This window comes from Amblyomma americanum, chromosome 4 (genome assembly GCF_052857255.1).
Source record: "Amblyomma americanum isolate KBUSLIRL-KWMA chromosome 4, ASM5285725v1, whole genome shotgun sequence".
Lineage (NCBI taxonomy): Eukaryota > Metazoa > Arthropoda > Arachnida > Ixodida > Ixodidae > Amblyomma > Amblyomma americanum.
The window spans coordinates 150035809-150056634 of record NC_135500.1 but is presented as its reverse complement, the minus strand read 5'-3'; the positions used below and the strand labels follow the sequence as shown (position 1 = coordinate 150056634).

The 20826-nt window shown below is 45.6% G+C and overlaps 1 protein-coding gene across 1 annotated transcript in view; it reads left to right on the top strand.

The window, feature by feature from the left end:
• Positions 1-3163: 3163 nt before the first annotated feature.
• Positions 3164-20826, top strand: part of LOC144130409 (vasopressin V2 receptor-like) — a 59335-nt gene continuing 41672 nt past the window's right edge. The window contains exon 1 of the mRNA XM_077664336.1: positions 3164-3564. Coding sequence (XP_077520462.1) covers positions 3241-3564 — 324 coding nt within the window. The 5' untranslated portion in view covers positions 3164-3240. The remainder of the gene's footprint in view (positions 3565-20826) is intronic.

Genomic DNA, 20826 nt, shown 5'->3' with positions numbered 1-20826 from the left:
TAAATTAAGGCTGAAGTTACGAAGCTAGGACACCAAGCACTCCAAATTTAAAACAAGTGAAAAAAAGCGGCGAATGTAGCTCGGCTTCTCATTGGTGACTTAACAACATAGGACATTCTTATGTCGATGGTTGCTGCTGAAGAGTCACCGAAAAGTGTCCTTAGGTGTAAAGCTGCAATTTACGAAAAGCAAGCGGCACTAATTCTCTTCATCGCATCGATAATGGGCGCGCCGTCTTCGCTCGTAGTCTTGCGTTAAACTGGGTAGACAGCGTTAAATACCCGCACATCCGCCTTTTCACGAGAGTTAATTAGTTTGCGCGCTTAGGCCTCCGTTCCTCCATTCGTCTTAATTAACGCAGGAACTCAACACGCAGCAACCGTATGCGTGCATGGAGGCACGTGTAGCCGCGTTAAAAAGATCTTTTAGCTTTTATTTATGTTTATTGCATTTCCGTTCCAATGCCGGGTGTCTCCTAACTGTAAGAGTCGTTTCTGCACGTTTTGGGTTTTCAATGCGAAGATAGCTAAGGCAATCACTAGTCAAGTTGCATTCGGTTGGTTTTCTAACAAGCATTCCATGTAAACAAATTTCAAGAACCTGTAACCTATGAACTTGCGAAGAAATGTAGGTGACAGCCCTGTCGTGTATCTGTGTCTGACAGCTATTGAACACCAAAAGGTAATGGAGCTCAGAGTCTGCACGCCCAAGGGCTGCCTGAAGACATTTGGCTGACTGGGGATTTTTTTGAAGGGGCATTTCTCTGATACTACGCTGGCAGAGCCACTGAGCATTGTTTTCTTTCAGTTACTTTCTTCCTTATTTGTAAAACGCGATAACATTAGAGTTTCCTTCCGCGCACGTAGTCTTTCACGCAAGTTCTGCATACAGGCCCAATTTGCCGGATTAACCATACTATGCATTAGTTTTCTTTCCGGCCAAAGTGTTATTATGTTATTGAATGTAACTGAATTATTTTATTTGCGAGTGGCCTAGATGGGCAGGTTCCCACGGGGGCAGGTTGGAATCTACCATAATCAACAGGTTGCGATGACGTCACAATGTTGCATGAACTCGCGGGCAATCCCCTTAGCCCACCATGGCAAGGGAGCCACCTGCTTTTTCGTGACACGGACGGACGGAGAGAGGGACACGGCTTTCCTCAAAAACGGCACCTAGAATGCTATCGCATTAATACCAATCGCATAAGAGACGCTTCACTAAAATCTAATGCTGAGTCTCACACTGAATCAGTGACACCCTAGGATTAAAGGATACAGGCGTAGAAAAACATGGCGAATCACTTTCTATACCCATGTATGTGCCTGTGTTTGATCGTCTGTGTGCGCACGTGGGCGTGTATGTATGAAATAATACAGGGAGGGCGGGGGGGGGGGGGGGTGCAAATGGAAAGTAGAATACACGCGCAAATAAGTTCATGGCCAACGTTTCGGCCAGGCCCAGCGTTCATCACAGTCAACACTAAACGAACGGCAACAGGCTCGTAGGGCTATTAACTTAAAGTGTGCATATTTAAAAGGTAATCTCCTATTAGCATTTCCGAATTTCTCACCACAGATGTTTTCGAAAACTCCACTTTAAGAATGAGGCATTTATTTTATGAAAGTAATTGCTGGAAATATTGCTTTGTTTTGGTAAAGAGAGGTTGTGGTGGCAAGCAAAGTAAGCTTTGTGATTAATGCGGTGAAATCAGAAAGAATTTTCTGTTTCTCCGGCATATTTTTTATTCCAAAAGGGGCACTCGAACAGATAACATTTGTAGTGCCGCGGCTATTTATATCTGTAAGTTATAAGCTACTACGCTGGCGGGGTGCTGTCATGACTGCCCACATTTTACAGTGTGTTTTGCTACAAAGGCGACACCGAAATGACAGGCAGCAAGAAATTTTGAAGGGAGTTGGCATGTCGCGTACATTTTTTTTTATCGAAGATAAACTAGCTTGCGGATATCCGAGATTCTTAATTTCTAGCGTTTGCTGCTTTGAGGGCATTATGATGTCCTCAAAGAATGCACATGACGTCTTGGATAGAACATGAGTGCATTAGCTTCATATAGAGGTAATGAAATGGGTTAGGGAACCTGTCTTCGTGCAGGAATGTACTTCAATACAATTGATCCGCACGTACAAAAAAGTCGTCATCAGAGAAGCAGGATGCTAGCTCTTAAATCATCCGTCTCCGTCGCAAGGTCAGTGCTCCAACACTACTGCACCCAGAGTTTGCAGCCCCAAATTAAACAGAAGAATGATGAAAATGACAACAACTTTTGTTGCTATAGTAGAATGAAATTAATTATAAACTTCAGTTGCTAACAATGCGCCCTGCTCCGTGGTGTCCTTTATTACTGCGCTGACCAGTCGTAAGAGGAAATGATATCAACTTTTTGCTGTTTAACTTTATCAAAACAGCCAGAGGCATCAACATTCTTGAGCTTTGAATTTCTCTTGGCGGTTACCTTTTTTTTTCTAGGGAGAAAGAAAAACTTTATTAGAGGACTACTTTTTGTCACGGAGGAACTCTGCGCAGAGGTTACTACAGACTTCAGTTGTAACAAGAAAGTAATTACTCATTGCCATTAACCCAACTACAAAGGAAAGGAGGTGACTAGAAGTCTTAAGGTCAGGAGCTACATGCCATTCAAAACAGCGCGAGCCCTTGCGATCGAGTGGTCTGTGCCGTTATAAAACAAGGTGGCTCAATTAGAACCGGTGTTTGTTGGAATCCCATTTGAAGCGCTGGAATGAGGAAAGTTATTCGGCGGAAGACCTTGAGGAGGGAAAATTTTGGAATGTTCCAGGTAGTTCCAGTTTCCGTGTCGGCGCCGCCTTTGCGGGGTTTTGGAACTGCGTTCACTTGACTATGCAGTGAACGGGAGCTGAAATCGTTTGATGCTTAAAACCTGATGTACAAAACCAATGTGTAACCCATGGTACAGACTGCGGTCAGTCTCTAGACTGATGAGCCGTTCAACCAGTCAGCGGTTGAGCTCATTTATTGTAGTGTAGTTACTTAGTTCTTCAATATACAGTAGCTCACTCACAGCAGCGAACAAGCACGACGCATGGCTAATCACAAAACGTGCTTGCTTAAGAGAAGCTTTCAAAGAATCTGTCTTGTCCTTTTGTCTCTAGGGGCACCGCTCTGCACAGCTGAGCTGCACAACATGGCCTGACCCGAAAGAAGCGCGTGCTACGTGGTACACCCTCATCCAACTGCCTAATGGGAAGCAAGACATGCGGCGAGCGCGGCTTGGGGGGTGTACCTGTTCCGGGAGCTGTGGCGCGTCCCGCCAACGACTCTCCGGCCGCTGCCGTCGTGTTCCCAGACTCGGCGGTCTGGGATGGCCCGCTGGTGCAACGAGTCGCCACCCTGTCGGTGATCATGCTCTTCACTCTGGCGGGCAACGCCGCGATCGTCGCTGTGCTGGCGAGGCCGCGTGGCGCCTTGCGCTCTTCCTCGCGTGTCAACCTCTTCATCCTGCACCTGGCGGTTGGGGACCTGGCGGTAGGACTGTTCACTCAGACCTCCGAGATTCTCTTCGAAGTGAGTAGGGGTTCGTTTTATGCAATTTCCTTCTGTTGTCTCGGAACATTTGAAAAGAAAGACTCGGTGTTTTTTTTCTCATTAATTTCTTGCCAGCCTCGCTTTATTTCCGTTATTTTTCTTTTTGCGACCGTTATCATCACTACTACATAAAGGGTGGAATCAGCAATGAAAAAACTAGAGGAGACACTTAACCTTCACCTTAAGGTTATGATGCGATAGCTTATTGGGTTAATTTCTATATATGAAGAAGGCCATTCTCTAGTTGACAGTCATAGATCCTCATACCCCTCCTGGCGCCCTGCGATGGCAGGTGCTCCTAGCAGTGGGCTTTCTGCGGCCCAGGTCGCTCTTCCCGAGTGACCAATCATTAATTTAACTGGCACCTGCCACGGTGGGAAGTTTGCTCACTATCCGGTGGCCAGGTTGTGATGACGCTGCAAGGTCACGTGACCTAGGTGGCCACCTGCCTCCTAAGTTTCACTCTGGGCTCCACATGCCGGTTGTCTATTCCTCCGGTCTCCCCATGGCAGGTGACGCTTCGCTCTGTTATAACCTCCCAACACGCCCCCTGTCAGGTGGCATATCATGGCGACAACGCCGACGCGGACGGGGAACGCAGGAACGGGCTCCTAAAAGCTGCGCTCTAAAAACTCGCAGGATGGTTGCCATTGTGTAATGTGAGATTCGTCGACAGCTGTTGGAGTTTTACTCTCTCTCTCCTCCTTGCACGCTAACCATTCTCCGAGTTCCCATGCCAACCAACCTCCGGCTGCGCATTCCTTCGCTCTCGCCCTACGCTCCTCTTTCCACGATAATCACCATCCGAATGGTTCCCACAGTAACCACCTTTCGGTTACGCATACCGCTCTCCTCACACTCTCCTTCCGTGGTAACCACCCTCTAGGTGGTTCCCGGGACTACCAGTCTCCTGCAGCGCGTTCTTACGCTCTCACCTTACCATCCTCCTTCAGTGGTTACCACCCCGAGGGTGGTTCCCTTGGCAACCACCCTCCGGTTCTGCATTTCTCAAACTCGCCACACCCTCGTCTTCCACGTAACCTGCCTCCAGATTGTTACTACGGTAATCAGCCTCCGGTTGCACATTCTTCCGTTCACGTCATGCCTTACTCCTTCCATGGTAATCACCTTGCCTGCCGGTGATTCCCACGACAACCAGCCGCCAGTTGCGCCGACTACTCCTACTCCTACTACTAGTGCTGCTGCTACTACTCCCACCGCCACACCGACTCGAAATTCAAGAACGGGCAGTTAATAGCTGTCGCTGTAAAATAAAAGTAACAATGAGAAATGTGGTTTGGATCTATGGGTGAGTAGTTGACTTTCCGGCGAGCGATGGTGGTCAGCTGATGACGATGATACAGTGGGAAAGGCAGCTCAAATCTTTAGCTCTTCAGTGGCACGTAGAGATGAGTTGAAAAGATAACTCCAGCATGCAAGTGGCAAACTTTAAGCGAGAGGCCGGTGCAGTGAAATATGTACGATTCGGACATGATATAAGGTGCTCTATTGCTCTATTAACCGATGAGTAATTGTTTATGGAGGTTTAACGCCGTAAAACAACTCCGGCTATGAGGAACGCCATAGTGAAGAGCTCCGAAATTTCGACCTCCTGGGATTCTTTAACGTGCACTCACACCACACAGCACACGGTAACCTAAATTTCGCCTCCATCGAAATTCGACCGCCGCGGCCGGGATCTTTCGGGTCAGCATCCGATCGCCATAACTACTGAGCCACCGCGTCGGCTTCAGTAATAGAACAGTAATAGACATAGACAGGGAAGCGTTGGCTATGCGGCGACATACAGGGACATGCTATAATCCTGACCTAGCTTCTTTCAATATTCTCTTCGGTTGCTCGCACACTTTTTGATGCATTTATTCATGATTCGATAGTTGACATACACTTCAGGCCGTAATGATCGTTGCCCTTTTTAACAATGATACCACAAAAATAACTTGCCCACTACTCCATAATATTGCTCAAACTCAAACAGTTCGGAGGGAGCAAAGCCACTTTCTCCGTAGTCCTACAACCAGCAGAAATATTGGCCTAGGATATGCACTTTCGCTGCATCTACCATGAAAAATACGACCACGTATCCCTCTTCTTCAACACCAAAGCAGCCGACCGAAATTTACCTTTCGAAAATTGGGTCTATTCGTGTCAACATTAATCGAGAAGGTTCAAAAAGTACCGCTGCGAATTTCATCGTTCCCATCGCAGGGCAGACAGTCGTAATCGACTTGCTTTCACTGAAATACCCTCTTATTTATTTTAGTTTTCTCTGTCTTAATTAATCTAAGCAAAAACACAACCAGTGAGTATGCAGATTTAGCTGACCTTGGTGAATCGCATTCGCAATGAAATAACAAACTTCGCCTAAATTTCAAGAATTATCCGCGTCAGCTACCCTGGCAACACGCACTGTCGCTTAGTATTCAAAAGTCTGGTCTTCATTTCATGTTCTCACTTATTTTAAGTTTACCTAGGAAAAATAAGTTAAGATCTACAGATCTGGGTGTGTCGATCGTTCGAATTTTACCAGCACCCATTTTGTAAATGATGAGTGTTCACGCATTCGATCCCGTATTATTACTGGTAGAAATTCCGCGCTATTCGCTGCTTGCGATCTGAATCGTCGGCCTTGCTACCTTTTCGCTGCATGCTGTTGTGCCCTACTACACAGTCTTTTCATCGAGGTTGCAAATACTATGATACACTCGGCCAATCATTACAATCACTCTAGTCCGATGTAAGCATTTCGCGTATTTGTGAGTGTGCGTAAATGCGTTCCTACAAGCCCCTTCACATTAACCACACAGGCCGCGGCGCTGCCAACGCGGATAGACGGGTCGGCTCGTGTGAAGGACATGCCAGCGGAAAAAAAAGGAAAGAGTGCACAGAGCAATGCGAACAGCAGAAAACTACACAAGACAAACAATACGTCAGCCATTTAACGCATTGTTTTGTCCCTCTTCACTCTTTCCTGCCCTTTCCTTTCTTTCTTTCCTCTCTTTATCTCTCAAGATTCCTCGACATGTCCATTACACCCCAAGCACGATGGTTCTTACGGGCGTACGACTCCCCAGTGTATGTTATCGGGGCACGCCAGAGTCAAGCGAGTCAAGTTTGCGGTCGTAGAGGTGACCTTTTGCAAGCCAAATGGTTTCGTGGCTTTCGTGATGGGCGTGACTTGACTTTTGAGCACGCCCTTTGATGTCGGTGAACCTTAGAGCATGAGCCGGCATCTAGTCATACCGACTTTATACCGTGCTGGTAGTGGTAGCAGTACCGCTGCTTGCGAAAAACTGGCACGTCATCTGGAGTGCGCACTGCGTGTTAGTTTTGGTCCATTTTAAAATCTTCTTTTAGAAAAACAAGACCACCAAATCCTGCGGGTCAGCAAGGAGAGGAAATCTTGATAACCCACAAGTATTTTAAACTCTCCCCTTGCTTTCCCAGGCTTACTACCCCTTAGACTGACTAAGGGTCCCACTTTTTATGATTTTAGAGGCGTGTGCCTATTACACGAAACTGGCGTTTTTCAGATTTCAGAACAAATATGCAAGTATAATACGGAGGAGCTTATTTATTCTACCTTACACTCTGACCCTAAATCACGCGCCTAGCTGCAGATACCTTTATGGTTCTTCATGCCTACAGCTGTTGCGGCTGCTCGAGACCGGTTACTAGTTACCTTTGTAAATGAACTTATCTTCCCTCCCATCCCGTTCTTTCTAAATTTCGCTAAATTTGGATTTTACAAGATCAATGTCCGTGAACACCGGACACCCTGTATATAATGTCTAAAAGCAGACGAGCTGAAGTGATGCATTTCTTGATCGTCCTTTCGTAGTGTCACTTTCTGCTCTGTCATTACCACCCACCCCAGTGCAGGCTTCTTAATAAGCCGATTTTTTTGTGACGCAGTTAAGTCGCCGCCTTAACAGCCTGCCTTAAAAAGGATTACATTCTATCACAGAAGCTTTCTATCCCGGCATTTTTATTCGGCTGAGGTAAAGGAACGAGAGACGTCACTAATAAAGATTTGGAAGGGCGGGGGGGGGGGGGGGGGGCGTACTATGTGAACCGTACGGTGTGCAGCGCTGAAAGGGGGATTGAGCTGCTCTGAATGGAAGACTGGGGTGTTCGCGATGGCGATGCTGTGCTTGTGACTGAAGCCCTCGTGTTTGAAATGTTACAGGTGGCGATAGAAATGCGCTTACTCTGTATACCTGCACACAGTTTGGCAGCACAACAATCCTGCGCATAATGATAGACGCGTTTCTACATTCTCAAACAGTGTTCGCATTCCTTCTCGCTTTATTTGCTCCTCAGTCTCACTCACCTATATAAAAAAGTTTATGTATTCATTCATTCGTTGTTATTTACAGAAAAAAGAAATAACGCTAAGCGCTTGTTTTCCTATTCTTATTCCAGATATGAATAGGTAATAAATAAACTCACTGAGTATTCTGTAGTTTTCCAGCCAGAAAGCATAGCAGTGAGACCGAACTATGTATTACAGTAAACTAAGCTGTCACAACGCGTTTGTTCTGTATTAGATGAGAGAGGACAGACTTGGGGAGATTTTGATTGCGATTTTGATGGCGAGAGATTGAAATTTCTAATAGTCTCTAGTTTTGTGGCTTTTACAGTGTATTTTTGAGAGGGCCGTTGCAGCACTGCCCAACTGAAACGTTCCATACGGGTCTCTCTTACGGAATATATCGGAATATGAAATCGATATGATATAGAAAAATATGTATGAACATTCATACGTTTCCTTCATGGGGTCCATAATCTTTCCACAAGAGTTTCATTAAACTTCTAATAAGCGTGCATGACGTCATAAAATGTCTGTGAGATTTCAAACGCGGTTTTCATAAGGCCCCCATCGACTACATACACTCCATACTGACTCCATATAATTCATATGGAAATTTATGGAATTAAGGAACTCGCCTTGTGGAACCTTTCAATTAGTAATTTCGTTTTGGGCACGTTGGTTTGTATTTTGAAAAGTACGTTCTTGCGCAGTAGGACAAAGGACGAAACAAATACGACAAGTACAGTAGGGTGATTTCGTTCTGTTTAATTTTGAAACAATTTTGGGTGCCAGTGATCCTGTTATGCGACTCACTTACTTTCTCAGTACTATCCTCAGCCTTTCGAACTTTCCTCTTGGCGCAACCACTCATGATCCAACATCATTATACACTTACAAGCCAACGTTTTGCCTTTTTTACAATTTTATAGTGTTATTCTGATAATAACGGTGCTATTCTAAAAGGCCAACGTTACGTATGGACAAAGATCGATATGAAACGATATACCAGGAGGTATTCCTTAGTGACGCGCCTTTATCGCCACGCTTCCCCATTCCATGAAGTTGTAAACGTACTATCGCAGCTGTGCCAGCATGAAGTGTGAGTAGAGAAAACGCGCAGCGAGCTCTCACCCCGCGTGGAGTCCCGAATATGGCTGGAAAACATACCACTCCTTTACCCGCAATCTTAAACCGGGCAACGACGGCCTCCCGAAACAGCGGGAAGGTGAAACTAACTGCGTCCCTGATACAATCTAAATACGTCCAACAGTTCTCAACGGGCCGTCAGAAGCACTTCTGGATATAGCCGCACACTTAATAAGACCATGAAAATGTGCTGAGTAGAGCTTCTTCACTTGTCTCTCTAAGCAGCTGATACGACGCGCTCTTTTCGGGATCTTCGTTCTTCTCTAAATAACGTACATCCAGGGCCCTCTGGTGGGTCCAGCTCACGCAGCTCATGAAGCTGATTGCGGGAGACCACGCGTCCGAGAAACTAGGCACACACGCAGCGAAGTAGTGTGTACCGAAACTGCTTCATGCACGTACACTGAGAGCCGCCGCGCCGACACGGCTGCGCGCCCGTGTATAGCACAGCTCCCAGAATGCATCGCAGCGGCGGTGGCGTAGTGCAACGTGTGGTGCAATACGTCTATTATGCTTTAAATGACACACAGCCGCACAGCGGGCCGCGCTGTAAGATGGTATTATTGGTAGTAATGAGATGGAAATATGAGCATGCAGTTGGCCACGTCTAGCAGCTTTCTGAGGAGTGTGCCGCACAAGGAAATTTACACACACGTGAGACAGAGTTGCTTCTGTGGGATATTTTGTAGCGATAGCTACATTACGGCAGCATTTCGAGCCTTGGTGCGGAGCAGCTGCCGGCGGCGCGGCGCCGCGGCTGATCACGTGGTTCGTCACGTGTTTGGCCACGTGACCAAGTTCCACTCAGCCAGCTGTAGCTATCGCGTCACTCCAGGTTTAACCAGAGCTGAACCACCGCCATCTTTTTTTTCAAGCTGTCTCCTTCAATTTGGGGCAGCGGCTCATGCATGAGCGCGCCCCTAGTTCAGTGTCAGGAATATTCTCCAATATTCCTGACCGTGCCTTCTGTTTCAGAGTAGCCTGTGGTTAGAATCTCGGCCGGAATTCTTTCTCCCCAGGTCACCGGTAAAAGGCTTCTTCAATAAACATCTTGAGCCGCCAGTGCACTCGCGTGTGTTCTCCGTGATATTAAAGTAATCGTATTTAAAAATTATAAACGATTAGCAGTGTCATGCCTCTCGTTGACTTGCGACTCCTTATCCGTGAAGCTGGTTTCTACAGTCTGAGTGGATTTAGTTCTGCTGTTTTTTTTTTGCAGCGCTTTCTTCAACTTTACTTTTAGGCTTCCGCGATCTCTAGTTTGCTTAATTCTACAACACAAGGTACATCGTTGTGGAGAAAGCATGGTAAGAAATAAAGTTGAAAAAAATTCACGTTATTTATTTTCACATACTTCACATTTTGAGTACATCGCTCTGCTTTAAAAAAACGACTTATCCACACTAAATAAAAATTCTGTCTTTGTTTTACAGTAGCTGAAAGCTTCTAGTTAATTAGGATCTAAAAATGTCCTTAGTTAGGAGGCTAAATAATTAGTTTTCTATCCTGGAAAGGCAGGCGCTTCCTTTTTATTCTATTATTTGTTGTTTCTACTCCACTGTTTGCCTTAAAGCTCTTTTCGTAGATTTCGTCAAACGCTTTTCTTCACTCTTTTAGTGGCGTTACTAAACAGGGACGAGATAATTCCTTCTGCCAACTCTTACTACTTCCAGCATCCGCGCTCCTCGAAGAGCTAGTAAGACGGCGCAGTGCAGCATTTTTTGCTTTTGCGTCCAAGACACGTTGTGTGCTCTTAGCACTCAACGTGATGGAAAACCGTTGGTCGCGAAGAAAGCCAGGAGGGAAAGTGCGTTCAGAACCTGGTCGATAGCTGCCGCCCACGCACCACGCCAGTGTCACGTAAGGGGTAGGCAGTGAAAAGAAAATGAACAGAATGGAAGGGTCCATGGCTTACGTAATGAACCTGGCCGAGAAACGATGAGAGGCAAGAAAGTAACCAGCTGATTAAGTTCAAACAAAAGGAAAAAGACACAGGTTTCGGCTTGTCCACCCAGAATGTCTTCGAAAAAGTGTAATAAAAGCTAGAGGCTGTTGAGAGCTACGTTGCTTGTCTCAAATTTGTTATTACTAATATTCAAGTTACAGCGGCCGTCAGGAAACTGTGAGCTGAACTAAAATGCCAAATCTGTTCGTGTTTTCAGCTGTACGCTAGAGGCCAGCGCTTTGTTAGTCGTATGCCGGGCGTTTGCATGTGAAGGCAGTACTTACCTGCGTGGTGCTTTCGGCAGTAGTAAGGTGGAATGTTTCAGAAATAGGTTCACGCATTCATGTGGCCCACTGTAGCTTTCGAATCTGTTTTAGCAAGTTTGAGACAAGTATTTAAGCAGCTGAGCAAAGTTAATTGATGAAACGAATTTTTGTTGCGGTATAATAATTCTGCGCCACGCAAAACCACAGTAACCAAACGATCGACACCATTTTATAGAAACCTACGTTACATATTAACAAGAATGTTCAAATCTGACACGAGTGTTCGAGTGCGAGAGCTGTTTTATTTTATCCGGCGCAGGACAGAGTCAATTTGAGGTTAAGGGGAGAAGGCTTTGTCGTGTGGTGGACGTGTATGGGATGTTGATGATTACTGGGATGATTATTTGCAACTGCGACCTTGACGTAATAATCTCGTTTCGTAAAACTTTTGTCAGTAGCACACACGCTAGCTCGAAAACCCACATAAAGAAGGCTCTGCTGCTGAGTCATGTATTGGGGCGCTTATCACAGCTCTGAAGCACCAAATTTCTTGGCGGTGAGAACTTTGCTCATGGTAGGGCAGCCAATCCTTAATCCTAAGCACTTTAGACCCAAGCAGTATACGCGGCACAAATCTGTTTTGTTTTTTTCACGGGCTACAATATATGTCGTATGGCTTGATGTTAAAGTGACCCGAAAAGCTGTACAAGTCGATAGGTGTTTGTAACTGAGAACGCAGACAAGACGGTGGATCAGAATAGACGACTCAAGCATTCACTTCACTAAAAACTCGAGTTACGCACAAGAGAGTGGCTGGTCGAGCAGCGAAGAAAGATGTCGCCTAAAGTGACTGGACACGACGTGCTCTCAGGTTCCGCAGTTGGTAACGATGAACTAGGAATGCCATATCGGATTTAGCAGTTTTTACAGAAAGGAAGGTTCGCATGTGAAGACCCCTCGAGTTTTACAGCGCCGGTCACCGAGAGCAAATTTAACTCTCACGAAAGGGTTAAATTCCATCGAGTATTTTATTTCACCGGTCTTCAGATCCTCGTTTCAGATAAAGGTTTCTGTATTATAACGTCAGCGGAACTCTTGGCTGACAAGGCCTTGGGGTCTACTAGAAAAAAAACTTCAAGGTTGTGTCTGTCAGCCGCGCAAGGCCAAAGAACGTGCACGTGCTACTTTGCAAGAATTAAACTTGCTCTCGCTGCCCAGCACCGTGTAAAAGTCGAGTCATTTGCAAATATTCTTTCTTATCAAAACTCGTGAACCTTATATGCCATTTCGGGCCATCGTTTCTTAGCGAGGAAGATGGCAGAACGTTCAGTTCAGTTACGTGCACCGGCTTCTTTCGTCATTGCAATTGACCGACCGACCCGTGCCTTGGGCGTGGCTAAGATTATGTTGGGAAGTGAGAGCGTGTTTTCCTTCTGTCGTCTGTCGTCCCTTTCTGTGCGCGTTTTAATTGTGAGTGCTAGAGTAAAACTGGGAACAACTCCATCCATTTTTCTCTTAATAAAGATCGATTGTATAGTTTTTTCTCCTATGCTAATATTTGTCCGGCAGCGAAAGGCGCGTTTATGTTTACTATTAAAAAAATGGCATTTAGAAATTGTCCCGCCACTGGACTTAAAATTGTGACATCCACACCGAAAAAAAAGACATCGTCATCACCGTTTTTGCATTGCGTGACTCTGGGATTTGCTCCCACAAAACTACTTCGAAGCACGCAGTAAACTAAATTCGATAATCTATGCGTACAGACCAACTTTAGTTTGCCGTTGGTGTTCCTTCAAGGTAAAACGTACCATTCGGGCTACCTTCGTGCATCCTTCATTGCAGCAGTTCACAATAAAATCGAGCTTTCTCCTCAATAAATGCGAGACATGTTTCCGAGTCACTACGCCAAGGTGTCATGAAGAGGAAACTGGCATTCTGTGCCTTTTTGTTGCGTTGCAAGCATCGCTAGGCCGCTGCTTCATTAGCCTTTTTTCTCGTATAACATGCGAACGAACTTCCCCTTTGTTCTGCCTAATTACACCACTAACAGCTTGTTTTCGCTCCTTTTATGCTTTGTTTAGTCAGCTTATACTCGTGCTTGTATTCTTCACAGTCATGCGAAAGCAAAGCTACATCGAGCTTATCTTGCAGACATATTAATCACAGTGGCTCGTGCTTCACAGAGAGCTCAAGTTCAGAAAAACTGCGCAACCACTCTCACAGTGTGATTGAAAGCCATCATTAACTTTGTGTCTGGCGTAAAAAAAATTATATATGATCACCCAATTAGGCTTACGTGTCCGCCCTTTACGCCGCTTGTCATCTCGTCAGTCAGCCCCGTTGTCGCCTGTTGTCACAAGCTTTCACGCCGTGAAACTTACGAGTGCTCCTTTTTGCGCTGTTAGAGCTTCGCATAACTGTCAAACTTATGTCGTAATCTCTTGTTACGCTGTTGGTTAACAATTACAAGCAGAGTGCGCTCCGTCGTAATAGTCGCTGTGATATGAAAGTCTTGAAGTCATTTACATAGCGAGTTGGCACATGGCCTTTGAAATAAATCAGTTGAGTCTATTACGCGCACACTTATTCCATAGAAAATCTTAAATTGCGAGACGTTACTGCCGAGAGCTGCGCCACCTGTTGCGTAATGCGAGCTATAAAAGCAATGCAGTGCAGTTTTGCCACTCTTACAGATTCTTACTGTTTCTTCGTTAACTAGATTTTTTTTTCTAAAAAATCAGTGTCATCTCTGCATCTGTGGGCTTCGTGGTTATGAAGCCGTCTACGCTTCGTGTGCCTTGATTAGTTATGCCATTTTTCCTTTTTTTCGATGCATGCAATATCTCAGCCCGTTGACTATATATTATCTTAATTCTTAAGGCTCTCCAGCTAACTATCAACCAATCATGGTGTATTATCTTAGATCAGCACAAAATACTACGTTTAAGTAGCTATTCCTACCACGGTACAGATGTTCATGTTGACAGCCTGTCATTTCAGAAAAATTGCATCCAAAGACGGAAACTAAAGCCGTCTATTGCCTTGACGTTAATAACTACATGAAAAAGAATTGCAGGGGACGCTTAAGCTCTGCCTTAAGGGTATGACGCGATAGCGATAATTGGTTAATTCACTTATGTGCTGATTTTGCCATTCTCTACTTTACATTCATAGGTACTTGGAAGTGCTCATACCAATCCTGGCGCAGTGGTGCAGCGGTTAAGCAATGCACTACTGTCCCGCGATGGCAGGTGCTGCCACCGGTAGGACTTGTGCAACCCAGGTTGCTCTTCCTGAACAACCACTCGCGACCATTTATCAATTTCACTGCCACCTACCATGGTGGTCACTTTGCTCACATCCCAGGGAAGAAAATTTTGATGAGCCACAGGGTCATGTGAGCTAGGTAGGGCATTTTTTGCTCGCGACGCCGACGAAAACGCTAATTTTCCGCAGACTGGGAGCCTTAACGATTGCGCGTTAAACAATGCGGTGATAAAAGAGTTAATACTCATTGGCATCCACCCAAGCGAAGCCGTGGGGCCACAATGAAACTCTGTACAGCTTTCACAGAAACTAAAGTCGTCTTGGGGGATTCCCCTAAAACATTTCACTAACACCTTTCCCACTTCTAGTTACTATCAGTTCCCTCTCGCCCTACCATAAGCTTGCAGTCCCGGTTAGCTCAGTTGGTAGAGCGACTGCTCCAATGAAGTGGTGGTCCCGGGTTTGAAACCCGAACCAGGACAAATTTTTTTCGACTTGCGAAGTTTCTGAGAAAGCTGTACAGCTTTCCTTTGTAGCCGTATGGCTACTCTTGGGTGGATGCTAACCAGTAATTACTCCCTTATAATCTGCTCTACCTTGGGGGATTCCCCTAAAACACTGAACTAAAAATAGGGCTCAGACAAACTAACAAAACAACCTGACTGAGCACGAACAAACTGAGCACAGCGGAGGAAATTAGGAAAGCAGCATGCCTCCTTAAATAGTATGCGTACCAACAAGACGGTGAAGGACGATTGGCTTCCTGTGCCTGTTGTAGTGATTTGTTTGTCGACCAGTTTCCCCTACATCTACACCAAGTAAGGTGATTAACGAATTTCGTTAGATCACAGAGCAGAAGAATGAGGGCAGACTACGTTTCTTGGCCTTTATATGTAAACTTCTTTTCCTTCGAAACACATAGAAAGAGAGAAGGGAGACTCTGTATTTACACTTTGCTGTTTCATTCAGAATTTCAGTTCATGATGGCGCTCTGTTTCGGCTTCTTTCGGTCCTCGTTTTGTTCGGCTACTCTCTAACGAGAAATGCGAGGTTTTTATCACTAGGTTTGACGCATATATCAATGGTTGCGCTAAATTAGTCTATCTTTTGGCAACAATCTTGGTCCATTCAAGCCGAATGAGTAAGAAAATTGTAGAGGTATATGATGAAGCTTTGCTTGAACTGGCTTCTCTGTTGACAGATGCGAGGAAGGCCAACATGCATGCTGTAAAAGCAGCTAAAATAAATTAAATGACAATAGACACCAAAGTCTCGCTTTTCTGTATTCTTCTTTCAAACGTTTCGTTAGACATTGGTATACATGTACCACGCACAGGTATTCGCCTAAGACCGCTAAATTATTTATTATTTGTGACAGTATTTACAGACAGAACGGCCTAAGGACGTCTAGCCAACATGGCGGTCCGAGCTCCGATCATCAACACAACAATCTCGCGCCGTGCGCTGGTGGTGCCGCTGCCGCCACTACCCATCTACCTCTATACAATCGGTTCTGGGCGGGACACATGAACAATCGCGGTTTCGTCGGCGTTGATCTATGGCGGCTGTCACTGGGTCTACAATGTAGTTCACCGGGGGCAAGTCGCTGGGGCATTACATAGGCCGAAAAGCGTGACTTTAGTTCGCACACGCCATCTGGTGTCAGAAAAGCCGTCTTGGCACGGCTTTTAATGATGTAAAGATTTTTAAAAATTGTAAAAAGTAAGATGGCACCAAAATGAGCTGCTTGTACGTGGCTCTGGTACAGGGTGAATGCTTCGGCATCGATGGTAGGGTTGCGGGTGATAAGTGTCTGAAATGCTGCAGCTTTCTTGATCCAGTCCGCCTCAGACATAGATATTTCCACCCTTGTAGAAACGTTGATGACAGCCTCGATGTAGCTGGTGAATGATTATCCCTGCAGCTGGGCTCTTACTCACAGGCGCTGTTCGGCGCGCAGCTTGCGTACGACCGGGCGCCCAAGGATATCAGAAAAGGAGCATTTAACAGCTGACCAGGTAGGTGGTGAAGTCTGCTTCGTTGTTTCTGTACCATAGGCTGGCGACGTCCGACAGGTAAAACACGATGTTGTTTAGCTTCATGGCGTTGTCCCACCGGTTGTGGCCGCTTACCCGCTCGTAGGAGGCGAGCCAGTCCTCCACGTCATGGTCATCTGACCCGCTAAATATGGCCGAGTCCCGCTGTCGGAGAGCACCAGGGCAAACGAAGGGCGCAGGCGAAGGTGCCGACCACTGTCTTGCGTCGGTGTACATAATTGACGCGATGGTTCTGCTGCGAAGCTACAGAACGTAGGCCGAAGGCTTACCCACCACCTCCACCAAGTTGTAACACGATTCACAGGGAAAACAGCCTAAGGACAGCTAGCCAGAATGGCGACCCGAGCTCCTATCATCAACAAAACGATCTCGCGCCATGCGCGGGCGGTGCGGCTGCTTCCGCTGTCCATCTTCTTTTTTACAAGTTTAGTATCTTCTTGACGCTGGTTCGCTTTCGGTTTCATCAAGGGAATGATAGCTGTGAGGTGCAGTAGAGCTTTAGGTTACATGAGTCAGAAAAAAATCGGCAACATACCTGCTGATACGTCGTTTGTTGTAATTCTAGACGCTGACGTCTGCCAAAATTTTCTTTCTATCAGACGCCATATCATAGAAACGAAGTTACATAAAATAGGTTTTTGATATGCGCTGCAAAAGCTCTAATAACGTCTGTTTGCGAGTATAGGCCATTATGTTTTATGAAACAAGTTGACAGTCAACCTTTCAATGAGCCTGGACATGTTATTTACTCAATGACATGGCCGCGATGATCTAAACAGCGAACAGATATGTCTGTAAACAATCTGGAGTACTTTTACGACACAAACTGACAGCTGCCTCCTTCAAAATTCATCGGCATGTGTATTGCCGGGATGTCATCATTCATGGTGCAATTTCATAATGCATTGCGGAAAAAATGGGGGACCGTTTTCTGTCTGAATTTTTTAATTCACAGCTCATATAATATTGTTACATGGCGGCTAGCCGAGGAATGAGACCAGATGACTGATAGCAATGAAATGATTTAATGGCTGCTGGCCTAGCGCGAGAGTTCCGGTCCGCGCCACTGCCAAATTTATCTTCGTGAAAATGCATATAAGCTAGTTCTTAATAGGAAATGCGGACGCTTGACGCATTCATGTTCCAATCGACTTTATCTCTGTCTTTACAGTCCCAGCTTCTCCAAGAACAATCTAACCAAGGGGCCTCTTTCTTCGGTTTCGTAGTTCGAAGGAAAAATAGAAACAAAAGAGGGAAAAGCGAAGCATTACTGTAATGCATTCAAAATCTTCACAATCCCGTCGTCAATAATCGAGCAGCTCTGAGGGTGCTCTGCAAAGTCCGCCGCTTCCCAGCAAACGCTGCCCTTTCCCCGGCTGTAAGTCGTTAATTTCATCACAACGAGCGCGATGAAAGGATGTGCCTTCGCTGCTGAAGCCCGGCGACCATTGACCACATGTGCAAGGAAGCTCACAAAAATGTCTAATGGAATACGCTCACACGCGTGCTGCTAATGAGTTCTTCCATCAACAGACGATAGCAAAACTAACAAAATTCATTTCCGAAGACCAAAGTCTCTGTGGTAGTTGACGGCGACCAAATCAGCATCCGCTTTAGGACACCGTGACAACGGCGGAGCTACACGTTTGCACTGATGCATCGAAGGAAAGTACATTAAGGGCGTTTAATAAAAAGCGTATTTGAATAATCACAATTAATAACCTCCACTATCTCCCCTTCTTCACGACCAAGCCCACAATTTCACAAAAATGGTCGTCATGCCCTTAGCTATCGCTGACCTTTTCTCAGCCTATCAGCAGATAAGTGGTGAGCGTCTCCGCCAGGTTAGAATAAATTAATGCATTTCAAACTGGCTTGGTGCCTATACGGCGGGTGGTTAGGCGCGTTTTTTACCGAAACTGACGAAAGGCTTGCTAGTTTACAAGGCTGGTAATTTGGGCTGGCATTGATGGCGCTAATTTCAACACTGTGTCGATGTGAACAGAAATAAATGTAGAGCACTGTTGCGTTTGATCAGCGTTTCTCTCTGCGAAGCGAATATTCGCATGAGTGATGTTCGTAATCACAAATTTAATTTTGCCGAAGCATCCGTGACTGCAGTAAAAGCAGATGTTTGTTTACTTCTGTTCCTGGCAGTATAGCAGAGATGCCTCCTAGAGAAAAGCCAAAAGGGTTCCAGTCGGCTTTACGGTGTTTTTATTTACACAAAAGGACACCACCACTTTCCCTGATACGCAGTGATCGCTTCTAATATAGCCTATTTGCGATTGTGGCTTCACTGTAGTCGCCGCATTTTCAGTTCACGAATTAATGTGACCTGATGCTTCCCTCTTTCTGTTTATCTCTCCGGTGTTCTTTACCTTTCTCTATTTTCTGTTTATTTTCTACTTTGTCCTTTCTGTTTGCCCATCTCTCTTTTCTATTTATAGTTTACTTCCCCTTTCGAACCGTTTTGCTTCTGTTTATTTTCTTTTTTACGCCCAGATGACTTCTCAAAAGCACCCCACTATTAGGCCCTGACCAGAGTAATGTTGACTTTCAACATACGTTAAGTGCGATGATCACGTCGGGGTCGGAAGGTACGTTCAAGAGCCCCACTAAAAACAAACTTCGCGGTTGCTTCTAAAGCCTCGAAAACTTTACCGCTTACAACGGTGCAGTGTCGAACCCCACGCACGGAACACCTAAATTAGGGCGCCGCCGTTCGAGCCCGGAAGTCTAACATATCTCCCACGCAAAGCCACGAAGCCATACGGTGACAGGGGGTGGACACGGCTCGTTAGCTCTACGGCCTATTTTGTTCTTTTTATACTTTCTTTTGCGCCAAACGCGTGCTTACGGTACCAACGTGATGCTGGTCGCACGGAGCTTTCAGCGCCATCTACACGCATTTCCGTCGCCTCTCGCAACATCCCACCCTCCCGAAAGTTCGGATATCCTGGCCAGGTTTAAAGCCTCGCTTTTAAAGTGTTCTCTTATAGTGGGTATCTCATGCACTTATAGGCAGCGACGGTGTTCGGATATTGTTCGAGACATTATGCTAACGATGCAAACTAAAGCCTGGCAAGCAGCACCCGTCTCCTGCCTGCTGAGTGGCATGGGAACGTTTGCCTTTCTTGGATGCTCTGCAGGCTTTCTGCTTTAAGCACTTCGAGCCATATATTAGCTCCACAACGTTGTAAGTGGCGTGCCAGATAGAATTTTACTGGAGCTTCAGCGGGAAACAACTTCTAGAACGTGTTATATAAAGGACAGCACAGACTTTAAAGAAACCTCCGTTCTGGTTACTAGTTTTCGGAGGGCTTTCAAGGGAGATCGAAATTTTGCCTTCTCTAGCTTTCGTAAACTTTCAATGGTGGAATACATTTAACGTCAGTATTCGCGGACTCCTGCGATCATAAGACCATAGTTTTCGTAACCGACGATCCTGGAATAAGCTGACGAAATAGGAAAAGAAGCAGTTGACTAACAGGAAAATTACATCAACGTTAATACCGGAAGTTTCAAATGACCGGCAGTTATAATAGATGTATTCGTCTTTAATAATGAAGTAACGCACTGAACATTCACGTTCAGAATGGCTGAGAAGAGGCTGAGCACTCAGATGCTCGAGCTCAGTCACGATTAGCGTTGAAAGGACGAAAAGGTTAGGAGCGGAAGAAAGGTGCGGTGAGGATAGCACCAAGTGCGAACTGCCAAATCGGGCGAATTGGACACTCAACACAGATCCGCCCAGCACTGCGAAGAGAAAAAATACGTTAGAGATCACTGCGGTTACCCGCATTTGAGAAACGCGAAAGCATTGATGCCTCCTCGACATTCGTCGCCTCTGTTTGCTCCTCTTTGAGTCCATTGACGTTTTCTTCTAATTAATTAACTAATTATTCTATGCCAGTCAAACTTTTTGTTGAATTGTTATCACTGATCAAACACATTTCAATCCAGTTCAAACTTTATTTTCACTTCTTTGCCTATTTTTTCACTATTTTGCCGTCCACGGCTGTTTTACCATCCTCTCACTATATCGTTTTCCGCGCTATTTCGATTTTTTGTGACATTATTGGCTCTAATTAATTAACTAATCATTCTATTGCCACAAGCTCTTTTCCAGTCATCCTCACATTGCCTTCAATCGATCACAATCATTCGTTGGACGCTGCCTCTCCTGAAAACGTCGCAATCGCTGCGGACACAGCCCAG